This window comes from Montipora foliosa, chromosome 12, assembly GCF_036669935.1.
Source record: "Montipora foliosa isolate CH-2021 chromosome 12, ASM3666993v2, whole genome shotgun sequence".
NCBI classification, from domain to species: domain Eukaryota; kingdom Metazoa; phylum Cnidaria; class Anthozoa; order Scleractinia; family Acroporidae; genus Montipora; species Montipora foliosa.
This window is the reverse complement of record NC_090880.1, coordinates 26,472,848-26,499,979: the sequence shown is the minus strand read 5'-3', so window position 1 is coordinate 26,499,979 and position 27,132 is coordinate 26,472,848. Positions and strand designations below refer to the sequence as shown.

Genomic DNA, 27,132 nt, shown 5'->3' with positions numbered 1-27,132 from the left:
AAAAGTCAATCGCTCCAATAAATGCCGAAATGCACTCGCGTTCATACGATTTACTATCCTTATCCCGAAACTTCACATCTACACTAATAAGGTCGATGTCAAATGGAGAGCAGGGTTGGCGTAATGTTGACATCACTCACCTCCCACCAATGTGACCCGGGTTTAATTCCCAGATTCAGCGTAATATGTAGGTTCATTTTGTTGGTTCTCTACTCCGCGCCGAGAGGTTTTTCCCCGTGTACCCCAGATTTCCCCTTTTCTCAAAAACCAATGCTTTATTTGAATTGAATTGAGAGCAACGGAAAACCGTGATCTAAAAGTACAAAAGAACCTCCAACCCTGAGTGCAACAGTTTATTTTGATATAAAAATGTAAAAGTGGTCAAGTGCTGTAAAACTACCTGAATAGATATCGAAAAGTAATTCCCGCCATTTTCATTGCTGTACTTCCAATTTGCTTTTTCAAAAAGAGGACAACGCCTGTGGTGAAAAAATCACAGCTATATAATATTATAATGCAAGGTATGCTTTCAGTTTTCTAATGTCCATGTTTGTTTTCCGGTTTTAAGATTTTTTCGACATACAACACTGCTAGTCTGTGCGAGATTACTTAAAGAACAATGTGATGAAAATTACAAACTGTTATACAATTTGGATGAAATTTTGATTAGAATAAAATGACGCTAAAAAAATTGAAGAAAATTAGTTCCGACAGAACGCGTAAAATGAAATATCGGCGTGGCATACACGGTTACGATCGTGTAGAGTCGGTTATTTCACAAAGCCATTTGGAAAATTTAAAAGGCCTGCTTCGCCAAATTTTCCGAAGACTGAAAACATAACAGGTCCGGAAAACCTATAAAACTACAGTTCTCTTTTTCGGAAAAGCTGATTTTCCCTCGTGTTAGAGAAAAGAAAAAAGAATTGTGAAATTTGATACCTTGAAACCTCTTGGGTTTGACGATACAAAGAGGTGTATGGTTCCCGAAAGGTTTTCCATTTTCTAAATTAAACGAATGTACTCGTGAAGATTAGCTACCATTTTGAAAGTTTTCCCAGTATATTTTAACGATTAGGAACGTCTACGTCTTACAGTCCCAAGCATTGTTCAACTGTGGTTAAAAGGTCAGTGGCCAATTTGAACGCCTCTTGAGCCTGCTGGGAATCCTGGAACGCGTCCTTTGGTGCTCTAGGTGGCATGTGTCTATTTGGATACCGTGTCTCGTCATAGTAGGTGGACAATCGGGCAACCATTGATGTCACGTCAGGGGCTCCAGGCAGCTGGGAGAGGTCATAAGCAAGTTTCACCAAGTCGTGACTACACAACTGACTGTTGGCGACTCCCGAGAGTGCATACAGCGATGCCTTGAGGGCCTTTTCCGCTACTTGATGGCATTGAAAACAGACCAGATAGTACAGCGGATCTCCAGCAGCCAAGATATATTTTGCGGAACGAAGGTCCTCTCTGCTTTGACTCATCCAAATCTTGGCGAGGCTTGTGTTGGGAGCCTGGTAACGTCTTCTGGAGGATGACCCAAAACCAGTGAATCTCGGATTGTGGCGACGGAAATTCTCGTAGCTCGAGCGCTGTCGGCGAGCTCTTTGATTCCAGCGCGTAAAGAAGTCAGAGAAATTTTGGCCCCTGAAAAAATCGGAGAAATCTGGCCCCCCTCTGTTGAAGCCTTGTCTATGCCCCGTTGCCGATCCGCCTTTAGATAGCCTGTCTACTTCGTTTTGAATGAACTTCATGACCTCATTCGCAATGTCTTGCATGTCCATGTTCTTGTCTGGGTGCCAACGAAGGTAGAGTCGTTTCACTGCCTTCTTTCTTTTGTCCTCTGGAAGTTTCCAAATTTCGGCCAATGCCTTACGCACTTCTTCCAAAGCTTTTTCCAGCGTTGTAGGTTTGGGAGGTTCAGCCGCAGCTCCTAGAGAAGATGCCGTGGACGATCCTGCTGTTGTTTCTCCGTTTTCTCCACCTTTTCCTTCATATGGTACAAGCTGCACTGACTCTGAGACAGGCTCGTCTTCTGTTGCTCTTTCCTGTTCATTATCTTTTTGGGGTCGTTTTATCTTGTATAGGTCCAACACGTCCACTTCTTTCTTTTGGTTCCCAATGTCTATCATGTATCTGCTAAGATATTTGCTCTCTCCTCTCTGCTTCCCCTTTTTCCTATCCTTCTTTTGTTTGGCAGGCTGCGGTGTTTGAAGACGATAAAGAATCTTTGCGTAATTGTACTTGGGTTCTTCATCAGTAGAGTCTTCCGTCTCATATGCGACATATTCCCCGGGCCGAAAATAAAAGTCATCGAACTGAACCAGAAGGTATTGAAGCTCCTCGGGATATTCTGTACCAAGCTCAGGTTCATGTTGTTGAGAGCCTTCAGCATCTATGTCTTCTGCCACACCAGCACTGTCGAGTATAGATGGTATTTCTTGCGGATCCATGCAATGGAGAACGGCTGAAAGATGCAACCAGCTTTCTTTGTCGATGTAACACCCTATTAGTTGGTTTATCTCTCTGCAGAGAACTCTGCGAATGTTGCTCGGCTCTACACCGTGTTTGATAAAAATGTGCTTCCTGCCATTTTCCTTCCCCACAAAGCACTCCTCGCCATTTGACCTTTTGCTGTTTGGAATAGGTGTATCTGATCCATTCTCAATTAGTTCTGTGGACAACACTTCCATGCAGCTCATGCCTAGTTCCTTTTGAAAGCCGCGAACGTTGTCGCGAACTTTATCTGTTAACTTAGCCCTCTGCCACTGATACTTGAGGATTCTCAGGAGTCCATCCACGAGTTGCGGACAAAATACCACCTGCCGGAGACGTTCTGTCGCTTGGCATTTACCTTCAATATCGGCCCGACACTTCTTGTCTTTACACTCTTCATGAAGTTCTTCCCTCACGAGGGATGCCAACAGTTTGGGTCGCAAATGAACTGGCAAAAGATTAACAAGTTGCTCTGGAGTCGCAAACGTCAGTTCTTTGCTCAGAGGATCAAAAAAATCGTAAGTAGTGTGCGCAATGCGATACTTGTAACGAGGGCAGTCAAAGAGCACAAGATCGCTAGAATGGTGAAGCCGTTGCTCCCTGCTTGGAAGATAAAGGGTACGAAATCCTGCTAAAGGATTGTCTTCACAACTTGTTTCTTCATCTTTAGTTTTGTCGTTTAAAGCGTGCAAAGTATAAAATAGCCCATATACTGCTTGCTTTGCGGCTGTCAGCTCATTAACATGCATCTTCTCCTCTCCAATTGACTCTTTAAGACGACTGAGAAGTTTGGCAAATTGTGCAGGTGTGGCGTTTTCCATTGCCCCAAGTCGTTTGAACAAGTGCTCGAATTGTCCATATTCTCGCGGAACTCTGTACAAGTAAGGTGGTAGCTCTTTTTCGAGATGATACGCCAACTGTTCACAGCAGACAAAAATACGCCCCTCTTCGACAAGAATGCAAGCAACGGAAGAAAGAAGACTTTGGATTCTGGCACATGTTTCTGAACACGACTCAAACGAATCGTTACTCGGACAGTTGCTCATCTCTGTTAGAAACGTGAAAACTTGGATCATAATTTGACTCAGCAGACGGCGTTTGGCCTCTGGCTGTTCCCGATCTGCGCGCTTGGAGGCATCCCTTGAGATATTTTTTACATTTTCAATGACTTGATCCAGGGAAGGTTTCTTCAGAACATGCAGCTTTGCTAACTTTGGAGACTCTGTGGTGGCCCACGATGGAAGAAGCGAGGCGGATGTCCACACAAGCCTCTCGTAACTGTGGGGGACTGAATCCTTAAAATGAACGAACGGAGGAAGTTGATCCTGGTTTCCACTATCAACTAAATGCTGTTTGTGAAGGTGAATTAGCTCATCAGTTGCCTTTTGAGAAGCCAAGAACTTGATTGTTGAGAGCTCAGATAGATAGTTTTCATCATGTAGGGAGGTGTCGTTAAACAGGTGTTTCACTAGCACCATAGACTTTTTCTCCAAGCCAGGGCGACTTGAGTTGTTCACATGCTCTGCTTGTGTGGCCACATTGTTAGCAAACGTTTTGAACTGATCTTTGCTCACGTCTCCTTTTAGCCCAATTTCGCGAAGAAGATGTAACCAGTCAGAATCCTCGGTAAATGGCTTTGGTGGCTTTGATTCAGGGGGTAACATCACTGCAAAAACTTTCACACCTGGGTCATAAAAATACGAGGCCATCCGTGGTGTCCCAGAGGAATCCGGAATGAAAGCCAAAGTTCGCAGAGAATTGATAACTCTGGAGCGTTGATTTCTGTCGAAACAAAATGGCAGCAATACTCGCCTAACGTATTCGAGGTGCACCATTCGCGTTGTTTGCTTTAGATCAGGGAACTTTGGAAAAATGAAGTCCAAGTAACAATCTAAGTGTGTCCTATCTCCTGCTCCCAAAACGTCTCGGTACAAACAGTCAAGCTTTGGTTGGGGTGCCAGGAACAAACATTCGTTTCCAGTCATCCAGACTTCTGACTCCTCATTGGGTAAACCAGTTGGTACAACATAAATCGATGGAACGTTCTCTAGGCTGACAAAAGTTCCACGAAAAGTCTTGAAAAATGGTAATCGTTTCACAGTTAAAGATGACGTAACGTTGGCTGTTATAGAACTGACATCTTCTTGAAGAAACTGCAGAATAGAAATCATTTCATCTTCAGAAAGTTTGCCGGAGATACTTTCTTGTTCTATCAGGTGGTCGATTACTTTGAGTACATCTTGCGAAGAGTTGGGGTGAGATAGGCATGGTTTGAGTACGGGAGAGACATCCCGTTTTCCATCGCGACTAATGAGATTGGCATCAAGTTCATGGCATCTGAGTTTGCGTAATAACTTGACAACGTTTCTTTGGCCAGGTGACCAAGTTTGTGATGAAGCCAGGTCAAGAATGACTTTACCTTTAGAAACTGGACTTAACATTCCCGATGAAGTCGGTATTACTGGCCACTGGCCCAAAGGATTCAGAAAACCGTCATTCGGATCCTTTTCATGAACTTTGAAAATAAACTCCCAAAGTAGCTGCAACCAATCTTTGGACGGGCCTCTCTTCTCATCCCATGGAATAAGGTTGTTCGTCTCATACCAACTGTCGTTTTTATTCTCTGGTAAGAGCGATGCTAAAGCGGAAATGTCAAATTTCCTGAGCACACGCTGATTGGTGGAAAGTATTTCCTTCTCAATGTCCAATAAAGGCGAAACGATTGTATGATGGATGAACAGGGATCTCTTTGTTGGTACCAATTTACAAAAATGAGTCAGAAACACTGGGTTAGCTTCTTGAAAACGCCTGAGAAATCCATCCTCAGTTAGTAAGAGAGGTAATCCAGAAATATCTGTTGCAAATTGAGGAGCCTTCATGCAGTAACTCAACACGGAGAGAACACCAACCGCTGAGCCTAGTTCTGTCTCTTGAACAGAGCAGGGCAGTGTACCGATATTCGCCGAACCTTCTTTCAAAAACTGGATGACTGCCTCAGGAGTAATCTGCCTTACACTGGTGCCTGCTTTCCTGAAATCCTCAAAGAGTCTTTGAGACGAATTTAGGAGGTTGAAGCCAATTCTCAACAATATGTCGCAGCGCTTTTCATCTGAGATGCTACTCACGGACATTGTGTTAAAGAATCCTTGTGAAGGAGGTAGCCAAAAACAGCGATTCGACTCTTTACTGTCAACGTCTTCTGTTGTTGTACCAGCCACTTTAACATTGTCTTTCTTTACCAGGGGTAGTACACTTGCATCTTGGCAACAAATTCCCCAAAACAATGAGGAAGCCAGAATGGTCCAATGGTTATCGACTGATGCTAAACGAGGAAAGAGACCATGGTACCATCGCAAACTTTCATAGATCTGGTGTGTTTTGGAGAAGCGATCCTCTACAGCAATTTCTGACCCAAGTACAAATTCCCTGGCCGTCAACAACAGCGAAACGTAGGCTTCAGCCAAAACCTTCGTTTTCACGAAGTTGTTCCATTGGCTCCCGAATCCTTCATTTTTTTCATCCTGCCACAGGTTTCTTCGTGCAGAATCGAGGTAGAAATGACCGTTAACATGAACAGGAAGACCAGTGTTTAATGGCAAAGGCAAGAAACAATAGGCTTTATATTGTGATGCCAACCCGGCACTGGACTTGAACGATGACTGCTCAAAAACCTTGGCAGCAATGCCTCCTCGAGGTAGCAAACCGTAAGGTCGACCATTTGGTACTTCCTCTGTTGTATCACTGGGCTTCAGACCAACGCATTGATGAATAAGCCATTTCTCCTTTTTACGGGTGTCTTGAATTAGTAGCGGGTATGTAATTCCGAACCATTCAATTTCATTCGTTTGTAATGTCTTGGAGCGCTTGAGGTGATCTGAAAGTTGTTTCCGAAGCTCAAAATCTACGTCTGATATCTCTGCAGAGACGGAATATAACTGCTTTAGCTGGCCCTCTTCAATCTTGGACAAGGTGATTTTCGTCAAATGGTTTAAGAACAGGAGTATTTCTTTGGCTTCGATCGTGAACAAAGAGATGAACCTTGTTATCTGCTCATGCGAAACTTGCTCGTTTGATATTAGTGATGTCCAGGAAAAGCTGTTGTTTCTCAGGGGAAGTCGAAACATTGTTGACATAGTTAAATCGAAATGATCCTCAAGATAACAAGGAAATATGTCCCTGTAGTCAGATCGTTCTTCCTCTCCTATAGGTGCAATAAGACGCCCAGGGCTTTCTTTTGTTGCTCCAGGAGCATAGCGGCAGTGAGGATCAAGGATACACAGCGTGTCTCCATTGGAGATGAAACTTGGACAGTCCGTGAGGTGGTAAACTGAATTGAATCCAATTCCATACTGCCCTGTCTTCGTTGGATCTTCTGTTTTGCTTCCAATTCCTAATCTCTGGATACCTTCCAAATCCTCTTCTGAGAACGGTTTATCGTTGTACACACACAAGGCAGGCCCTTGCAACTCTTTCCAGTTTTTACTGAGGAGTCGACTGGTGGGATGTGTTCGGGGATCATAAATGAAGTGTATCTCAGTTGCTCCAGCATCGTCAGCGTTTTGAACGAGCTCTTTAAGGATTCCTACGTCACATGGATATGACTTCAAAATCCCTTTCAAGCGATCAGTGAGCTCTTCTCGCTGACCAAATTCTTTTCCGATCGGGCGAGATATTTTAGCCAGTTTCCTCCAACGGATGTCAACCGCTCCCATTTTGTGAGCAAGATCAATGGGCACGTGCTTGTGAACATACTGGGTATCAACTTGTGAAGACACCCACGGTGCATCATTTATAGATAAGTCTCGTGCAGCTTGCATAACAAGGCAGTCGTCTGGCAGTGGAATCATGCCGTTTTCTTCTTGAAGAACGTCATCTGGTGCATCCAACAGTTCTTCGATCAAGCATTTCGTAACTTTAAATTCATCTTCACCGAGAGGTCTTCCTTGCTTCGCTTTTCTGAAGTCATACAGAGTACCTATGAAGTCCTCTGTGTTAAAGTAGTCTCTTACTCCTGTAGCACGGAACAGGCGTGGATAATTTTCGGCGAACGCTCTCGGAACTTCGTAAAGAAATGGTTCGCCGATTCCAGTCCACGTAAATGCGACCCGAGAGGATGACAGAAAGTTTCCTTGGATTAATATCCAGGACCGTTTGGCTAATCCTTCAATGATGATATCTGCAACAGGAGTGGAAAGGAGAGCTTGAAGATAGCTGTATACGTCATCGCAAACGCGTTGCAAACACTGGGCTTCAATTCGAGAGTGGACTGTAGAAGCGATAGCTTCGTCCAACTGAAAAAGAACTTCGTCGACAGTTGGCTTACGAACGTCAAATCCAAACAGATTTCTCGTTTCCTCATTAAGTCCTCCGCAGCCAAGGCTTTCACTTTCATCAAGGACTGGACTAGATGATCCTGCGACGAACTTGTATTCTTCCCCATACAAGTCTTCAGCAGGGAGCATATTAACTTCCTTTCCATGATCGTCGGACCCTCTCCATTTCATGATGTAATTTTTTGGTTTCTTGAGAACGGGAAACAAGGTAGTGCTCCTTAGTTCTGACGTTATTTCATCTAATCGGTCCCCAAGATTGTGAAGATAAGCATTGAAATACTCCACGATACACTTAACTCTCTTTCGAGCAGCTTGTTCACCTTTCACCCTGTATAACTCTCGCACGGTTTTTGCTCTCTCGAGCAGACTGTCCCAGTCAAGGATGTCAGTTTTCATACCCAGCTTCTGAAGCATTACAAGCCGCTCTCGTGTATGGTAACATGTTCCAACCGGAAATCGCTTGTCCTCTGGTGTAAACAAGGGTGCGGCTGCACCATTGGGATTTATCAACTCTTTCGGACATGCCAAGTCATCGTCACCTGGGCCACAAGGAATACAGCAATTTGACTTGAGCAAGGAGAAATAGAGTATCCCTGAAGGGTCGTCTTGAAGACTTGAATGCACTCGTAGGCAGTGATCCATCAGATAACAAACAATGCGATCTCGTAAATTACCAGGAATATTCATGATATGGGGAAAAAAGACTTGTTTAAGAAACATTTCTGGTGTCATTGTTCGCTCTTTGATCATTTCATCACACCCAGCCTGTTTGAAGCCTTTCTTTGCAAATTCAGGCAGCTGAACTACTTTGTAATCATACATGGAAAGGACAGTTTCACTGTTAGGAATCTTTTGTAATTTCGCGTCTTGAAAGATACACTGGATAATTGGAAGCCACTTTCCTCCCATATTCACCAGCGGAACATTCGAGTTGGCGATTTTTTGATAAACGCTGTTGATGAGCGCTTTCCACGCCGCTGATTCTAACATCGCCGGATTTGGCCACAGTAAAAAACTACTGTAGAGTGCGATCTTCCCTTTTTCTTGCATGAGCACCATTTCGCTTAAGAGCTGAATGTAGGCTTGGGACAGTGCATCGTCCATAAGCCTTCTGTTCCATCGAACTTCTAAAGGCTGGAATCTACCAGTCTCAGCTGTTGTACTTTCCCAGATTCCTCGACGGTTTGACGTGACGGCAAAGTATCCGTTTACGTGGACAGGTAAACCGGTTGGAATGGAGAGGGGTAGAAAACAAAATAGTTCTCCTGGAACGACCTCTGGTTTTGAGACTCCCTCATCGTCGCTTCTGGAGGATATCTTTCCGGCTATTCCTGAGGCAGACAGGAGGCCCTGTTTTTTACCTTCTTCGCTTGTTGCTAAGTTGAAGGAACCGCCTGTTCCGAGGCTGGACGTCACCAACCAGGTGCCTTCTTCATGCCTTTTTGTTCCACTCTTACCATTCATCGTTGACGAAATAGTGACAATCTCTGACCGTTTTGGAGGCATCGTGGTACCGTTTTGTTCAATGGCTGCCTTGGTCCATTTCGCACAAGATTCAAGAAAGGTGGGTTCTTTTACAGATTTCTGACCCGACTGATGAACACTGACTGTATCTTTCGACACCTCAAAAATAACTTGAGACGTTTCATGACCAATAGAGTTCTTGTTTATTTCTGAAAAAGTGACCTTTTGCACATTTTGGGTAAACAAAAGCAAGCTTGGTGATGATTCTTGAAAAGAACGCGCTATATTGTGAATCTCTTCCTTACTGTATATCTTGTCACTGATTTCCCCTCGCTTTGTTCGGAATGCAAATCTGAACAATGTTCCTTGAAAAAAGAACTCCTCAGGTACATTTGGCAGAGTGGTATCACAGCCAAACAATCCGTTGAAAGGTGCAAACTGATCAGAAAAGTATAGTAAATTGCTCGGATTCACTGAGAAATCCAACTTAATACCAGGCTTCGAGTGACTTTGAATTTGTGCTTGGAGGTGACTTGTATGTGGATCAAAGAACACTGCATAACTTCGACTTATGAAACTCGGTACATCAGTAAAATGGTAAACCGAGCTGAAACCAAGTCCAAAGCGACCTATCTTCTCGAGATCTTCTCTCTTCGTTGCTCCAGCCAACTTTGATATGTTAACCAAATCCTCATCTGAAAAAACGGCATTGTTGTACACTAAAAGAGCGGGCCCTTGACAGTCTGCCATACCAGGGGCCAGAAGCTTTTCTGTTGGGTGACTACGCCAATCGAGGACAAACTGCACTTCGGTTGCCCCAGCATCATCTGCATTTTGGACAAGTTCCCTGAAAACACCAACACCTTCTTTGTACTCATTCAAAATATTTTTCAGCCTGGTGGTAACTGGCTCGTGAGGACCTGTTTGTTCGATGCCAAGGCCCTCCGCGCATGATACGCGCGTGCTAATGGGTGGAACACCCAGCAAAGATGCAATTTTTGGGGATATTGTGTCGTGGATCATGGGAAACTGATTTGTGACTGGAAGCTCATGGCCTCCTTTCTTCAACCAACTTGCGTCACAAAAGGTGCACTCGTTGCAAAGGACGAGCTTTAGTGTTTTGTCCCAAGTCATAATGGGAACTAACAGACGTCGGCGAAGTTCAGGACCAAGTGGTTCTTCCCCTCTTACGATCCAGTGCAGGATGTCATGTGATAGTTTTTGGTCGGCTGTTACATCTCTTGTTCCAACTCCTGTCTCGTGCTTTTCCTTGATCATTACAAGAACATCTAGGAAGTCTGGGTCATTGAACGTTATCCGTACGCCGGAACGTTCAAAAAACGCGCGAAAGGTAACGAAATCGCTTGGAATGACGTACAGGTAGGGAATGAAGTTGATATTGCAGGAACACGAAAAAGCTATCTTGTGTGGAAATGTAAACCCACTACCATGCCAAATCCACGCTGGAAAGCTCGAATCACCAGTAATCATCCTGGTGGCATCTTCAACGCTCTTTGATAGCTCTTGGTAAATATCTTTCAACATGTCTTCAAAAAAATGCTTTTCTTTGGTAGACATGGCTTCTAATGGCGTAGAGCATGCAGAGCGCAGCTGAGCGATAAGATGATATACAGGAGGTGCCTTGTTCCAACCAAATGCTGCTTCAAGTGTTTCACTGCAGGATTTCCAAACCAGCGGCATCGTAGCTCCCACGATGTTTGCCTTAGACTGGCTCACTATTTCACGAGGACTGTAGAGGCGTGCTCTATCTTCGAACCAAGGCATCATTCCGGGATAAGAGGGCGGGCGATTTTCCTTCCGTCGGACCCATCTTTTAGCCATCAGCCCTTGGAATAGGGTTCTGTCAGAGTGTAGCATGTATGGATTCTGATCCAGAAACTCTAGTAGCGCTAATGCCCTACGCGATGCAACACCGTCAACGACGTTCTCCATTGTTTGGGCAACCTGCAAAATGTCTTGAGTGTTTGGTGAACTCCTCATTCCAAGTTTCCGCAGTCCCTGAAGAATGTCTTCTTTCACAAAGTCGTCATGTGGAAACTTGCCGTTATTTCCTTCAAACAGTTGCCGCAAAATACTGTTCTGGGGATCAAGGATTTCACAAGGAGTGACTAATCTGTTACTCTGAGTGATGACAAACCGAAGATTTCTCAGTGATTGAAGGATAGCGTGGCTTTGCATGTAGTTGTACTGCCGAAGAACCCAGCACATTAATGTCGAAATCTGAGGGTGATTGTAGAATCCGCTGCTTATGCCATTAAAAACAACTGTCATCAAAAAGTCTGTCGGATTCATCGCCGGTACACCAAGGCGCTGCAATAAGTTAATTGATTGGATATCCTTCAGGGATATGATACTGGAAGCGTTAGGTATAGGCAAACTTCCTGGAAGTTCGAAGCCAAATGGAGCGATTGTGCGAGATTGAAATCCATTCTTAACAGCAAGAAAAAAATTTCCATCAACTGCGTCAAAAATAGGCAACCCGAGAAGAAGGCTTTGCTGATCACAACTGAGCACTGCGGATGACAGAAAGCCTCGGAGCGCTCGTTTTTCGTCTGAGGAGCAATTTGTTGAAATTTTCATAGCACAGGTACTTTGGCCTAGGACTTGGAAAACTTTAAGGACCCCATAAGGGTTTGGCGAGGCAATGTAGTTGTGTAGAGTGTGGTGGCTTACGTAAGGCGGTATGTTCTCCAACACGATACACCCAAGCTTTCTGAGCAAGGACACAATTTGTGTTGGCAAGGAAACGCCTTGATCATGATCTCTGATAGCCAGACTTGATGTTCTCAGCTTCACTATGGCACGCTGTCCGGATGTAGTGTGAGGAATCAATGGCAACTCTTCAACTGGCGAAAGGTTGCCAGAGAAATCATTTTGGATCCATCTCCATACACACGCCAGCCAGTTCTCTGGTGGATGCCCGTTTTGACCAGGATACCAATAAACCAAATGACTGCCTCCAGACCATTCTGTTGGTAGCATTTGCCTTACGAGGTTCAGTGCAATGTCCTGGTTTATTTTCATGAGCTGTATTGGAAGCATAGCTTTGCGGTTCTTCCAATCACCGGCGGTGTTTGACAAATATTGTACGGCAGGATACTGATACTGGACACTGTCATCGAGAAATTTGGCTTCCATGTTGGGGAAAAGGGAACGCGAATACGTTGCTGCTAAAACATAGACAGCAGCATGAGGCTCGCGATTGTACTGCAGTGGGCGAAATTCGACAAAGCCTCCACTTGCCAGGGGAAGGAGTGGGACACCTTGCATTTCTTTCAGGTTCTTGTCGTTTAAAACATACTCTAGCAGACAAAGCTTCTTTTTCTTTGAAACATTCCATATGTTCCATGACCCCTTCTGTTTTTGCTTGAGGAGGTTCCTCAAGAAGGCAGGTGTGATAGTACGTGTACGCCAAAACATGCAGTCAATGGCTTTCAGCATGTGATTTGGTAGCGTCACAATTGCCTCGTTTGCTTGGGTTAGTGTTTCTAAAACCACTGTTTTAATTTCACTAGAATCTGTCATTCTGTCAAGTAAAACATCTTGGGGTCTTGACCACTTGCCACCGTCTGCAGGGGTCCAAAACACGTTCTCATTTGCCAAAATTGAGAACATGGGCTTTAGCACCCTTTTCCAGTGACTTTGTACGTCGTGAACAGTAGGCCAAGATAGATACACTTGCTGGGCATTTGCTGAAGGATCACCAGGTTCTCTTGTTTTTTTCCTAATCAAGTAGAGCAACATCGAAGCGTAAGCTTGGCTTCCGACTCTTTCTAACAACCTGACATTCCATTCTGCCGTGTTATTATTCTGACAATCCAACCCCGGCCATTTAAGTCCGCGTCGGTTGTCGGTTAAGCCAAAGTAGCCATGTACGTGAACAGGAAAGCCAGTTTTGGCGTCAGCATCAGGTGGCAGAGGCAAGAAGCAGAAGATTCTCCCTCCTGTTGAAGATAAAGCTTGGCGTTCTGAGGCATCCAAAGGAGCAGCAATACCAATCCATGGAAGGAGACCAAGTTCCGAGGACAATTGTCTCAGGACTGAATCTTGAGCATCGATCTCGTGGTGAACGAGCCACCTGCGACTAACCACTTTCCCTTTCTTTGCCACTTCATCGACATTTAAGGTCAAGGATAGCCTTGTGTTTGTGATACGCCCTTCGCTTACCTGCTTTATGTGTGTCAAAAGGGATTTCTTCTCTTCATGAACCTGTTGTCTGCAGCTTTCGTTCAATCTTACGGTAAATACGTGCTTTTGAATGTTGCTTCCGTCGGTCTCAAACAGAGTGATCTCTTCAATATTCTTTAAGAAAAGAAGAATAACCGAAGATTCTTTTTTCAGAGCATCAAACAATTGCCGAACTTTCTCAGGAGTGTAATTCTTTTTTGATAAATCGGATGGCTCAGTTCTTAGGGGAAAACGGAACAGAGTGCCATTATAAAACTGTGTTGATATCTTGCAGTCCAAGACGCCTTCATACGGTAGGAACTGGTCTTCGCACTCTTGAAGAGGCTGGTCTTTCAAAGAAAACTGCTCTCCTGTTTCATTTCTTCCAAAGTGGATTTCGTGAGGATCAAGGAATGCTATAGCGTCACCGCTCACAATGCTTGGAAGATCTAAACACAAGGTGGAAGGAAATTTTTGTCAAATTGTGGTAAAAAATTACCTTCACTAGCTTACTTACGAGTACAATTTAATAATAATAATAATAATAATAATAATAATTTAGTATTTATATTGCGCAAATTACATGTAACATATGATCAAATGCGCATTACATGAAATTAAATTATCGACATTAATGAGTTATCCAGAATAACTAAAAATATTGTAAAAAACAATGGATCTATAGAAATATCATATATACATAATATAAAAAAATAGTCCTAATAAAAAGCTAATGTAAAAAAATGGGTCTTTGGTAAACCTTTAAACCTATTAAAATTGGGCTCATTTCGTATTTGTGATGGTAACCCATTCCACAATTTAGGTGCCGCAGCTAAAAAAGCGCGGTCACCCAATGTCTTTTTAGTTAAAGTTTTTGGCGTTTGAAGCATGATTCCCATTGCACACGATCTTAAATTGTATCTCCTTTCTTCCTTTTGGCTAATGAGTTCTTGTAGATATACTGGAGCTTGTCCATGAATCTCTTTAAAAGTAATTATAATAATCTTAAGTTGAATCCTAAATTATACTGGAAGCCAATGAAGCTTACGCAGAATTGGTGAAATATGATAAAGCAAGCAAGCTCTCTGATTGGCGCAAATTTTATGCAAACGCACGGTGGCTTGAGGCGGGGTTTGTTTAACCTGAAAGTACCTTTTCATTCCCCAAAGGAAATTTCCAAATTTTAGTTGAATGATAAGCGCCCACAAAAAACAATAGTGAAATGTACAAATACTGCAGGAGGACGAGCAAAGGAGCTAATGCAGATATTCAGGTTTCCCAAGCCGGTGGTGCCTTTTCTCTCATTGGAGGCAAATTTTGACCGACTACCCAAGATCGGAAAGCTTTGAGCACTAAACAGTCCATTGTTTTCCACACGATATGATATGAGTCACCTTGAAAGGACAAATATACTTTATTTAAAGTTGTTTCAGTATATAGTCGTCAGGCATTGCCCATTTTATAGGAATCAAATTCGACTTTACGTTGTATTATTGCGCCTTTCAAAAACATGGGGACTCAATTTTACAGCCCTGTTCATAATTTTTTGCGGTGTCAGTCGGTTAACCATTCAAAAGAAACCGCCAAAGGGGATCGCAATCCACCAATCACAACGCGGCATAAGCCTCGTTGACCCGTTTCGCGGCAGAGACGGATATGGCATCGGGAACCACGCAAAGCAGGAACTTAAATTGCAAAAGCAATGCTTATGCAAACCCTACATGTGTGCTTTTTGGTTTAGTACATCTCTATGACGTCATCTGGTTGTCAAGGGTGTCAAGGGACCAGTCAGGTGCTTACGAACGAGACGTTTCTGACCCACCCATTTCAGAGCGGTCATCTCCCCTAAATTTTTTAAACAATCGTCTCTAAGAGTGAAAAGATACTTAACAATACAAATGTGGTGGTGTCAAGACAAGTTACACAGGAAATCAGCTCACTTCCAGTTGCCGTCTGTGGCACAAAACCTCTCGTGGTTATGCTCCCCATTTAGTTAGTTTATAAGGACGTATTAAGTGTGATTTTTGCACGGTTCCTGCACATTGTAAATGCGAAACTAACTTGAGTCATTGTTTCATGATAGTAGAGACCTTTAGATCCACGTTTACGGCTGACCTCAAACTGCTGGAAGTCACGTGACTAGCGCTTGCCGTCACCTTCGAGGGTAAGTAGGGAGCTTACGAAACGAGGACGACGACAGCTACGAGGACTTCATTTAAAAATACTAGTTCGCGTCATTCATATCACTAAGAAACTATTTAAAGTCGTTTCGCGTTAAAAATGTGTAGTAACTGTCAAATTATTAAACTGGCATGAGTGGGTTGGAAGCGTAGAGAGAGAGAAATTCATCGTCATGTGCTAACGTCCTCCACAGAACCTTGAATTTGGTCATTTCACGTCGTCATTTAGGAGATGACTGCAAAGAAATGTACCAAAATGTAAAACGCACGTGCAGAGCGTGCAGAGCCATTGTTTTTGCTCACTAAACCTATTGTTTTGTAGCGTCGTCGTTACCGCCGGCGTCGTCGTTTCGTAAGCTCTCTAGTTTTGACGTTTTCAACGGCGGAAGGTAGGTTTTCACGTTAGTAATTTACCTCAGCTCTCTATGTGGAAGTTATGTTATCCCACGTATGAACGGGGCAGATATAGAAAGCAACTTTTTATCTTTCATTTCATGTGAACTAAAGAATCAAAAGAGCAGTGGTTTTATTTATTTCGTTCAAGTACAAGGAAAGGCCACGCTTTTATACAAACGTTGGCCGTGTAGCACTTACATCCCAAACAGAGTTAACTGAATAGAGTGTAATGTGAAGTGCTAGATTTCAATGCCATATGAACCATGTGAGCGTTAGCCCTACCAGGGTGGGAATTGAACCCACGACCTTCGGGCCAGATCTCCGTAGAGCGGCGGAGATCTGGCCCCAAGGTCGTGGGTTCAATTCCCACCCTGGTCAGGGTTTTTCTCTGTCCTTGTGTGGTCCCATTTCCTTCAGTAGGGCTAACGCTCACATGGTTCATATGGGATTGAAATCTAGCACTTCACATTACACTCTATTCAGTTAACTCTATTTATTTCGTTGACTGAAACATCAACGCTGAGCATCGAGGAAATTCAATATGGCCGCCTCCGCAGCTTTGTATTTGTCTACTTAAATCTAAATGCACGAACTATCACAACTTCTAACGCCAAAGAGCAAACCTCAAACCTCAGTTTGCGGTTAGCCGTAAACGTACATCTAAAGGTCTCTAAGTAATCGCTTCGCGTCTACTCCAAGCATTTTAACGTGACAAAGGTGTGGCAAACCATCAAGGCCGAAACAGAATGAACGACGCTCAATGTAGGAGAGAAAATGAAAAATTATCCTCAAGCGCTGACGTTCTCCCTAAAACCTCAAATTTGGTCATTTCACGTTGTTAGGGAGCTTAAGATATACGACGACGACGACGTCGACGAAAACGCCAGAAAACAATGATATCATTGGTTAAAAAAGCATAAATAATCGTGCTGCACGTGCGGCACGGATTTTAGCTCATATTTTTGCGGTTCTCTGCGTGAGGACGACGTGAAATCACTAAATTTTAGGTTTTGACGACAACGTGAGCATGCACCAGAGAATCTTTCATTCTCTATTTTCAGTTTGAAACCGCTCTTAACAAATTATTTGTAGGATGCGTCGCCCACGTTGTACGACGTGAGCAAAATGGAATAATCGCGAAAGACTTTTACTAAAGCAAAGTTTTTTTTTTGAGGTGACGTTTTCGTCGACGTCGCCTTAAGGTCCCTGTTAGGGAGTTTAAGAAACCACGACGGCTATGGGGACAAAAACGTCACTTCAAAATATACGTTTGAGCTATTCTAAGTATTTCGGGATTATTCAATCTTGTTTATATTATACAATATGTGCGAAGTGTCCTATAACTGGATTGGTACGGACGGATTTGAAGTAAAGAGCGAGACTGAAAGATTCACTGTAGTTTGTCCACGTTGTCGTTCAAACCTCAAATTTGGTAATTTCCCAGTAGTTTTGACGAGTACGGGAGAGAAATGTTCAAAAATGCGTGCCGCACGTGCAGCACGATCATTTTAGTTTTTTCAACCAATAATATTACTGCTTTTTGGCGTTGTCGTTGCCGTAGCCGTTGTCGTTTCTTAAACTCCCTGTTGTTTTGCTGACGACGGCAAAGAAATAGACAAAAATGAAAACATGCACGTGCAGAGCGTGCAATGCTATTGCTTTTGCAAACTAAATATGCAAATTTGTGACGTTCTGGGGCCGGTTGCTCGAAGCCCGGTTAGCGCCAACCGTTGGTTAAGAGGTATCAAAACCAATAGGTTTTCATGGTATTTAACTTTTAAGTTTACAATAGAGCAACTTTCATGTGACCTTGAAAAAATAAACGTAAAAACCGATCGTAAACAAAAATCCAAAGCACTTCATTGGCTTATCGAACAAAAACAAACGAGCGCGAACTTTCATTGGCTTAGAGAACACGGATGCAAACAACGTAATCTCTGCAGTTAACTTTCTGGAAAGTTTCCCTTTGACGTCATTTGAAATGCAGTAATGTGATTGGGTAATCGAACTGCTTACTGCCCATATTAGGAGTTTCCCTTGCGGGAATAAGAAGAAGCTTTGTTTTAATCTTGCCAAACATTGGTCCTTTAAACAAATTGCGAACACTTTTTAAAGGTCATACCAAAGTCGCTCTAATACGAGCGAGTGATTTGGAATGAAGACCTTGCAGCCGTCTTCGTCACAGTTACTAAGGGAGTAGATCTACGATGTCGACGTCAACGAGCGTGAACTCGATTTAAAAAGGTTGGTACACATCTTTTAAACCTTTTCCTTATTATTCCAGATAGCTCAACTTCTACAAGCTAGACGAATTATCCAGGAACTAAAGAACCGTGTTTAAACTAGGATATAAAATCAAAATTCGTCAATTTGCGCTCACGCTTCAAATGGAACTTGACTTTTGGTCATTTCACGGTGGAAACTTTGCTGAGAAAGTGAACAAAACTTCAAAACAAACGAGCAGAGCCAAAATTTTGCTCAATACACTTTATTCCAAAATGGCTGTCATTTTGGTATTCTTTTGTTTGCTTGCAAATTAGTCCTTGTTGCCCCTTGTTCTTAAGCTGTAAATTCAAAGAATATTTCACCTTGAACGAGGCAACAAGGGCTAATTTGCAAGCGAACAAAAGAACACTAACATGGTGGCCATTTTGGAATAAGGTGTGACGTTCTAGTTGACGGCCGCGTCGTACATCTGGTCGCCATGTTCGTGGATGAAAAGAAAAGATCCCTCATTAGTTCCTTTTGTTCATCCACCAGCAGTTGTACATTACATCATTGTTATCTGCGTCTCCATACATTGGTTGCAAAACATCTATTTGTAAGCTAGCAAAGAGTGGTCTCCTTTGCCCTCTCAGCGTCTATTCGTGCTCTCTTACATCGACACTTCTATCGCTCTTAAATGCAACTCACCGGTCATGTGATAAACTGAATTGAAGCCTATTCCAAAGCGACCCACTTTCAATGGATCGTCTTTCTTGCTGCTTTGCATGAGTCTTTGTAGGTTTTCCCAGTCACTTTCCTTGAAAAGGGCGTTATTTTGAGCATACAAAGCGCATCCCTGAAACTTAGCAAGTCCGGGTTTGTACAGCGACGATCGTCCGTAAAAGTTCGATCGGGAATCCAGTAGGAAAGAGACTTTGGTAGCTCCTGCATCATCTGCATTTTGAATAATTTCCTGAAAACATTTGTGAAAAAACCCTCAGCTATAGGTGGTTTTCACGTGACGTCATCGCCGCTATGTTGGTGGACGAAAACAAAGATCTCTCATTATCTCCTTTTTTCGTCCACCAGTAACTGCACACAGCAGCATTGTTATCTGTGTCTCTAAAGGCGCTGTTACACCGCGCAATTTTTCGTGCAACTTGTCCCTCAACGCCTTTGCGAGACAAGTTGCACGAATCATTGCCCAATGTAACATACCTTGCAACGGCCAAAAAGGTTGCGAGACCAGTTGCAGAAACCGTTGCGGAAAGTAGAATTGAGTTCTACTTTCAGCAACGGTTGCAACAAATCATGCAACTCGTGTCGCAACCCTTTGCGGCACCAGCCAATGAAAATGTTCCTTTAAGTTCATGTGATCATTGAAACGGGACAAGTTGCATGAAGCGTTGCTCAGTGTAACACCCGTAAAACGACTTCTTTCGTAATGCAAGAACGTTTGCAGAAATGGTGTTGCGAAACAAGTTGCATGAAAACTTGCACAGTGTAGCAGCACCTTAAGGATTGGTTGCAAACCGCCTATAGAGTCACTCTTACTTGCCAGCCCAGGACAAGAGCCCAAGAAACCTGACAAAGACGGCCAACCGAGAAATTGGCAGGCTTATTAACCATAGGGATATAATTTTGCGCAAAGCTTATCACGGCAGATGAGAGAGTTCCAGATTGGTGTTTAGTCAAGAGAAAAGGAAAGCCAACCTTTGCCCTCAAAGTTTGGTTCTTGTTCAGTTAATAAACTAGCAAGAAAAAAACCCTCGGAAAAATGGTTCAATGAGCCATGAACCAGTGAATTCACAAAGCGTAACATATTCTGAAACGAAATTAAATCTGAACCCAGATAAATGGGATAATTGTGGGTTAGGATGAAAAAACAGTCACTTCACTTGAAGGTATTGGGGATTAGCTTTGTTGTCACTACAATGTACCTTCAAAATCTGTCCTCCATCTGGATATCGCTCAAGAATGCTTTTTAAAATATGCGTCAATGGTGGTCGCCTCTGACCATACGACTTCCCTTTGATCAACAAAAAAAAAAGAACACGACTAGTTTTAGCTTTGCATTTATTTATTTATTTAACTTTGCCAGTCAAGCTGACAGAGCGCCACAACAGCTTGCGCCAATTACTGTGGCCCCCTTTTTACCCTCTCAACCATGATACACAACAGAAGACAGACCACAACACCGGGAAACTACCCTACTCTTAGCGACAAGTGTGTGGGTTCTTTTTCGTCCCACAGGATGATGAACATTGAAGGGTTGTGAGACGGGGCCTATGGTTTATCGTCCTTATCCGAGAAGACTAGAGAGTCTAACCATTTGCAAAGGCAGCACTCTCTCCTCAGTTATTTAAAGACCCTGAGTGTTGGTCCGGCCGGGGTTGAACTTACGACCTCCCGCGTGACAGCCCGGTGCTCAACCAACTGAGCCACCGGTGCGCGGTCGAAATTTTGGTTTTTCGAAAAGGCTAACCTTAAAATAACACAAAATTCTCCAGACTGACTTCTGTAACAAAGCACTGAAAGTAGTTAAACAGTATCGATATTAAATCTATCGTTCTCAGGTTTCAGTAAACGGTGAATGGAAACTTTAAGAAACGACAACGTCTGCGGCAAAGGCAACAGCAACGCCAACTCCACAAAACAATAACATCATTGATTTAAAGAGGACAAATAATCGTGCTGCACGTGCGGCACGCATTTTAGCAGATATTTGTGCGTTAAACTGCCTAACCAATGGCGTGAAATCACCAAATTTGAGGTCTTGATGACAATGTGAGCGGTTTCATTCTCTATATTTAATTCTCCAATTTACTATTAAAGGGGATATGTCACGCAAAATGGAGCGAATCCGCTCTGACGAAGGGCTAACGCTCGAAACGTCAGCTTTTAGAATCTCTGTACGGTGGCCAATTTACATTATCAACTCCGTTGATAAAACCAAATTTTTGTATACTTTTAATATATACATGTATATGTATATTTAGGTAGGCGTAAAAGCGGAGCTTCTCAGGTATTATTTAGTTACGTGTTTTTTCAGATAATTTTATAGCAAGTCTGCTTATCATACGACCGTTCCGGCATGCTCATTATCATAAATTAGTCCATTTTCCCGTGCTCTTTCTTCCTCTTTTCGCCATGTTTCGTCACCATTATTCAGCCTTATTTTGTACTCCTGCTTGCTATATCTTCCGCTGTTCGTTAATATAATTTTGTCTCTTTATTTGGGCTCTTTCTTGCTCTCTATCTCTCGTTGTTTATCACTGATATTCCACCTGTTTTCTCATGCTCTCAGTCGCTCTCTTTTAGCTGAGCATCGCTTACTCGTCGCCTGCTAATTTGTCTTTTTTTCCTTTTCTCCCTCTCTTCTTTCCTCGTTGTTCTACTTATTAAAAAATACTTAGCTTGTTTTTTCGTCTGTCTTCAAAATTTTTGTTTGTTTTACTAAAACACGTGTCAAATGCAGTACGCTGACCATGCGACCTCCCACCGAAAAAACGCGAGGTTCCAGCCCATGCATCAACGCGGGTTCCAACAGCACGACATTTCGCGTATTGCTTTACATGAAAAGTTGAACGTACGGACGGACGGTCGGACAATGAAGTCATAACCAAACCAAAATTTCTCAAATCGATGGGTTACTCTCTATTTCTTAACCATGGTGCTCCACCAAGCTCCGCTCATATACTAGTGAGGTATTGCGTTCCAACCTAATAATCATTGCAATTCATAACACGTTTTGGCATGCAGTTTGTTTTGTGTCTTTTTTATCTGAAACTCAGGAATGCCTTCATATAATTTTTGTATGATTTGCTTTCTTTCTCCAACGATCTCAAACACCGCCGTACTTGCAAAAAGGCATATTATCCTGGTGGTGAGATCGTAAATGTACCTCGCAAATTATAACAACAGACGCACTTAATTAGGAGGGATTCGGAATTGTTATTAACTTTGTGGATGGGATACAGGCCATTTCCGAGTCGACTACACCCTAAAAGTGACCCTACTGACAAGCGAAACCTTTACGATTGTTGTAAGTTCTAATATGAATCAAAATTGATTTTCACACGAAAGTTTTTTTTAGTTAGTTTGTATTCGTGGCATTCGTCGAACAAATTTCGTGCATGGAAATTGAAATGCCGATTTTTTTTCTGAATAGAATCTTTCTTTCAGATATTGTCAGCTCTCAAAGCTTTATTGGGATGAAAGCTAATGCGGTCGTAAATTAATGCGTCGGCTGTAACATCTGTAAACGAAGAATTGCGCTTGCAGCGTACTTGTTTGGCGGTCAGGAGTTGTATATCTTCCGATGTGATAAACCCAGTTGTTGTTAAGTTGTATTACGTAACTGTGTCGGTTTGTTCTCAGGTTAATCCGATGCAATATTTCAGTTAAAACGTTTCTTTGGAACAACAAGCAACAAAGTTGATCACTCAATGAATCAAGAAGAAGTACAAACCTTTAAGTCTGGAAGATGCCATCATGTGCAGTCATTACACGACGACTTATATCAGTAGAGCGTCTTCTTAGTGAAACATGAAATTCTGAATATTCTAAGCGCAGATGCATACGGAGACCACTAAAGAAGAAAAAAGAATGACCTTACTTGGTTGGTTAACCCGTTTATCTAAGTTGCAACAACTTCATACGTTATAATCTGAAATCAGTCGTCCTTTCAAGTTATTAGTACTAAGGCGTTGTTGGAACAGTGTTGGATACAGGTAATTCATTGCTCTTTGTTTTTTCCCAGGCAGGAATTCTTTAGAGAAAGAGACGTGGATTTATTTGGTAACGACAGATGTAAGAATTACGTAGAAACACTGGATTTTGACTTCTCCAAGGAACTGGGCTTCATGGACAGCTCGACACTCGTGAATCTCAATTTTACGGTGCTTCATAAATTTAGGGCGAACAGACTTCGGATTAATTCTTCAAAAGGAAAATTTATACAAAAGCAAAACTATTGTCAAATACTTGTGAAATGTTCGTGGCTAGTCTGACGCGGCGTTTCGTCTCGGCCAAGAGACTCTAAGGAAAATTTTCCTTAGAAATGAGCTCATCGAGTCTCCGTTAGGATTGGAACTTTCAGATTCTTTCAGGTTCACTTCACATGCAGCCATCTTCAAGTCAGCCAAATGGAAATCGTTGGAACTACTATACAGCGAACACCTCCAGCGAACTCCTACTCTAGCTCTGTTAGTTTACGGCAAAACTTCCATTTTTTTTAATCTCGTACCGGATTCATTTAACGCCAAGCTGGGAAGTTTTGTTTATGCAAGTTGCTTTGAGAAGAGTTCATCAGCATTTGCCTTAGACTGGATTTTGGTGATTGCATAATCACTTCCACATATTCCGCTTTTGCTTTAAAAGGCGTTTGCTTCCTTGGTTACATAAGGTTATTACATTCGGTAAGATGTTATAACAATTGACGGAAGCTCTGCATATCGTTGGCCCTATACAGCCGAGGACAGTAGAAATGAATCAGACTGCTCATAAACGTCTAGTGCTTTCTTTATCGTGGCTGACATATATATCAAAGTTGCATGATTTAAGAACCATTTTAAAGAAAATTCAATTTCCAGCTAAGGTTTCAACAATGTTACCGCTTAGGAACCAATCGGGAGACTTGACATTCTTGGAATCATAAAACACAAGGCAACCCGGCGGGAAATTCAGGATTCAAGCCCGGCCTACTGTGAAGAATAAAACAACACCACACGTACCTTCGTTTTTATGTAGTCCTGTATCCTTTCTTGCAGTTCATTTCACTCTTTTCCACGGAAATTTCAGCTTTAAATCCTCAAAAATCGCCTAAATAGCCTTGGAATTCCGAGGCAAGGAGGAAAAGTGAAGATAGCAAGTTTGGGCGGACTCTAAGAAAATTGGCCAATCACATCGCGGGAAAAAAGGGAAACAATTAAACCGGAAGAAGAAACAGATTCATGGAAAACTTATTGTCATTCTCAGAACTGCCGGAACTACGTCATTTTTGTATTCTGGTAATTTTTTTTAATTTCTACGCTTTTAAGTTAACTTTAAAGGTTAAATTTTAAACAACGGTTTCGTTTCTTCCTACCGTCGATCGCTGTGGCATACCGGTCAAAAGGGGTATGAAAAATCCAGAATCGGAAACCTGAAATGAAAACAGAAAAGTCGAATTCCACTGATGCAACCGCTAAGAAAATAGTGAGAACATCACCATAGTTGTCCAAAGCTAGCAACCAAATGCCCATGAAATGAGATTAGGAGTGGCAAATTACTGATAGAATGTAAGAAAATCTCGTGCGCTTCATTGGAGTAAAAAGAAGAGTATAAGAGCGCTTTCCTTTTGTCAGAACTGGCCGGCCATACCCATCAGTTTGCAAAGAAAATGCAACAATTTGATAATCCCTCGTATTCTTTTCGAGGAGTATGTATCATATGTTGATTTGAAGACTTTGTAGAGATAGTCCTTCCAAATGCCCGGTCAGTTCTATCAAATGAAAAGCGTCCTTAGATTTGTCATCCATGCAACAATCCCAACTCTTACCAAATATCGGTTGCTTCTGTAGGTAAAGGATCACAGTTTACGTCATCCAATTATCCCTCCGTTAATTCTGTGCACTTGCATAATGAACAACATCATTGTGACAAAGCCGGATAAAGCAACCTAATGTTTTCTGTAGACCCAAAACCGAGGAATTAACATCCATACATCATGTTTTCATCTCAACCAGTCCACTACTTCAAACCTCCACAAGTCTACACTCCAACATGCCCACACCTCTATACCTCCACAGGTCCACTGTCCAAATGTCTACAGGTCCACAGCGTGTATTGTCCGAACATCCATAGGTCCACAGGGCCGGCCACAGGTCCAGATGTCCCCCCGTCCAAACGTCCACAGGTCACATGTGTACATCTACAGGTCCAAACATCCACATCCCCCCGGGTCCACAGGCCCACACATCCACAAGTCCACATATCCACAAATACTCTTCTTAGTTGACAATTCTCTCTCTCTCTCTCTCTCTTTGGATTATTCAAAGCCTGGTTGCTACTTGTTCTCAATATCCTTTTAATTCGAAAAATATCATAAAATTGATGATTCGTTTACGTCGATTAAAATAACCACTATTCAATGATTGTGGGATTTTAATAATGTCCCTCTGTTCAAATTTCATCGTTCAAATTCGGTAACATATCAAATACGCGTTCTATGGTACACCAGTCCAAAATATCGTGAATAATCCAAATGCCAAGCCAATTCAAAGCTCCTTAAAGTAATAAACAATGCTTTTCAGGACCTCTGCAAACCGTCTCATGTTTATTTTTTTGTCAAGAGTTTAATTTACCAATCGATAATTGCTGTTGTAGGGTATAACTCCAACAACCCTTGAAAACTGAAGATGTTCTCAAGCTTCTTGGAAAAACGTTTGGTTTCAAAGACTGTAATTTCTTAAAAAATACATAAGTTTTTTGGCTATAAAACGAAACGGTATACATTATGGGATACTATTCATTCCTCCTCTGATACGTTACCGAATTTGAACGATCAAAATTCAATGATGTTTTTGAGCAGTGGGCCATTAAAATCCCACAATCCGTAAATAGTGGTTATTGTTATCGACGTAAATGAATCATCAGTTTTGATATTTATCGAATTAAAAGGATATAGAGAACAAGTAGGAAATGGGCTTTGAATAATCCAAAGGGCGAGAGAGATGTAGAATTGTCAACTAAGAAGAGTACTCGTGGACTGTGACCTGTGGACGTGTGGACAGTGAGTCCATGGTTGCACTTGCAATCTCTTCCCTGGACAAGAACAATTTTATCCATTTTCCCCCGGAAATCATAATTTTGAAAACGTATCTTTCCATTGTTGTGGTTGTTCCGGTACACCTTGACGGTGAAAGCTAGCTACTGCTCATACCGTGGGAAAGGAATTTCATCAAAATGTTTAACTGAAGTGAGTGGGGGAGTCACTCAATAATTCGGGCCCATTCCACAAATCGGTGGTTTTCGAAGTATGCGTGGGCCTGTAGATGTGGACCTGTGGACGTGGGGATATCTGAACCTGTGGACATGTGGCCCTGTGGACCTATGGATGTGTGAACCTGTGGGCCTGTGGATATGTCGACGCGTGGATGTGGGCCCGTGGGGTTGTGGAGGTATAGGGGTGTGGACATGTTGGAGTCATGGACGTTTGAAGTAGCGGACTTGTGACGGGTTGAGGTGAAAACATGATGGATGGATTTTAATTCCTCGGTTTTGGGTCTACAGAAAACATTAGGTTGTTTTATCCGGCTGTGTAACAATGATGTTGTTAATTATGCAAGTGCAAAGAATTCACGTCGGGATAATTGAATACGGGAGCAACCCAAATATCTCAAATGTTACAATCAAGTTCTCACAAGTTCTAAAGAGATCAATTGAGAAATCAGTGAGTACAAAATATGAGCAAACTAGGACTAGCAATGACAGAAGTACTTTAAAGAACTTGACTCGAGACGCCGGAGATGTAAGTGCAAGCAGATGTTTGATGATCATCACTGTGGCACGAAGGACAACATATTAATTAAACACTTGTACAGCTGCCCCTGCTGTTAAGTATAGTTGTACGCAGAATTTAACCGTGACAACAAAATTTCATGAGGCACACTATCAAGCAACACGAATAACAAGAATGCCGCCATGTTGGATTATCGAAGCGAAGATGCGAACCTTGGCAACTCGAATCCAGTCAGCCTTAACTTAATATGTAAGTGACTGCAGAGTGACATTTTCATCTTTTGGTTGTGTGCGCTCGTGTTAGTGCAAAAAATTTTTTATGCCTTTGTCTACAATCTCGGTTTCGGCTTGCTAGATTGCATCAAACGTTTTAA

The 27,132-nt window shown here is 42.5% G+C and overlaps 1 protein-coding gene across 1 annotated transcript; it reads right to left on the bottom strand.

The window, feature by feature from the left end:
• Positions 1–344: 344 nt before the first annotated feature.
• On the bottom strand, positions 345–24,129 carry LOC137978615 (sacsin-like). Its single transcript, XM_068825613.1, has 5 exons — positions 23,992–24,129; positions 22,728–22,847; positions 20,197–20,285; positions 18,965–19,229; positions 345–13,924 (listed from the first exon to the last, which is right to left on the bottom strand). The coding sequence occupies exons 2-5, from the start codon at positions 22,750–22,752 to the stop codon at positions 1,089–1,091; spliced, it is 13,215 nt and encodes a 4,404-aa protein (XP_068681714.1). The 5' UTR covers positions 22,753–22,847; positions 23,992–24,129; the 3' UTR covers positions 345–1,088.
• Between the last annotated feature and the right edge of the window lie 3,003 nt (positions 24,130–27,132).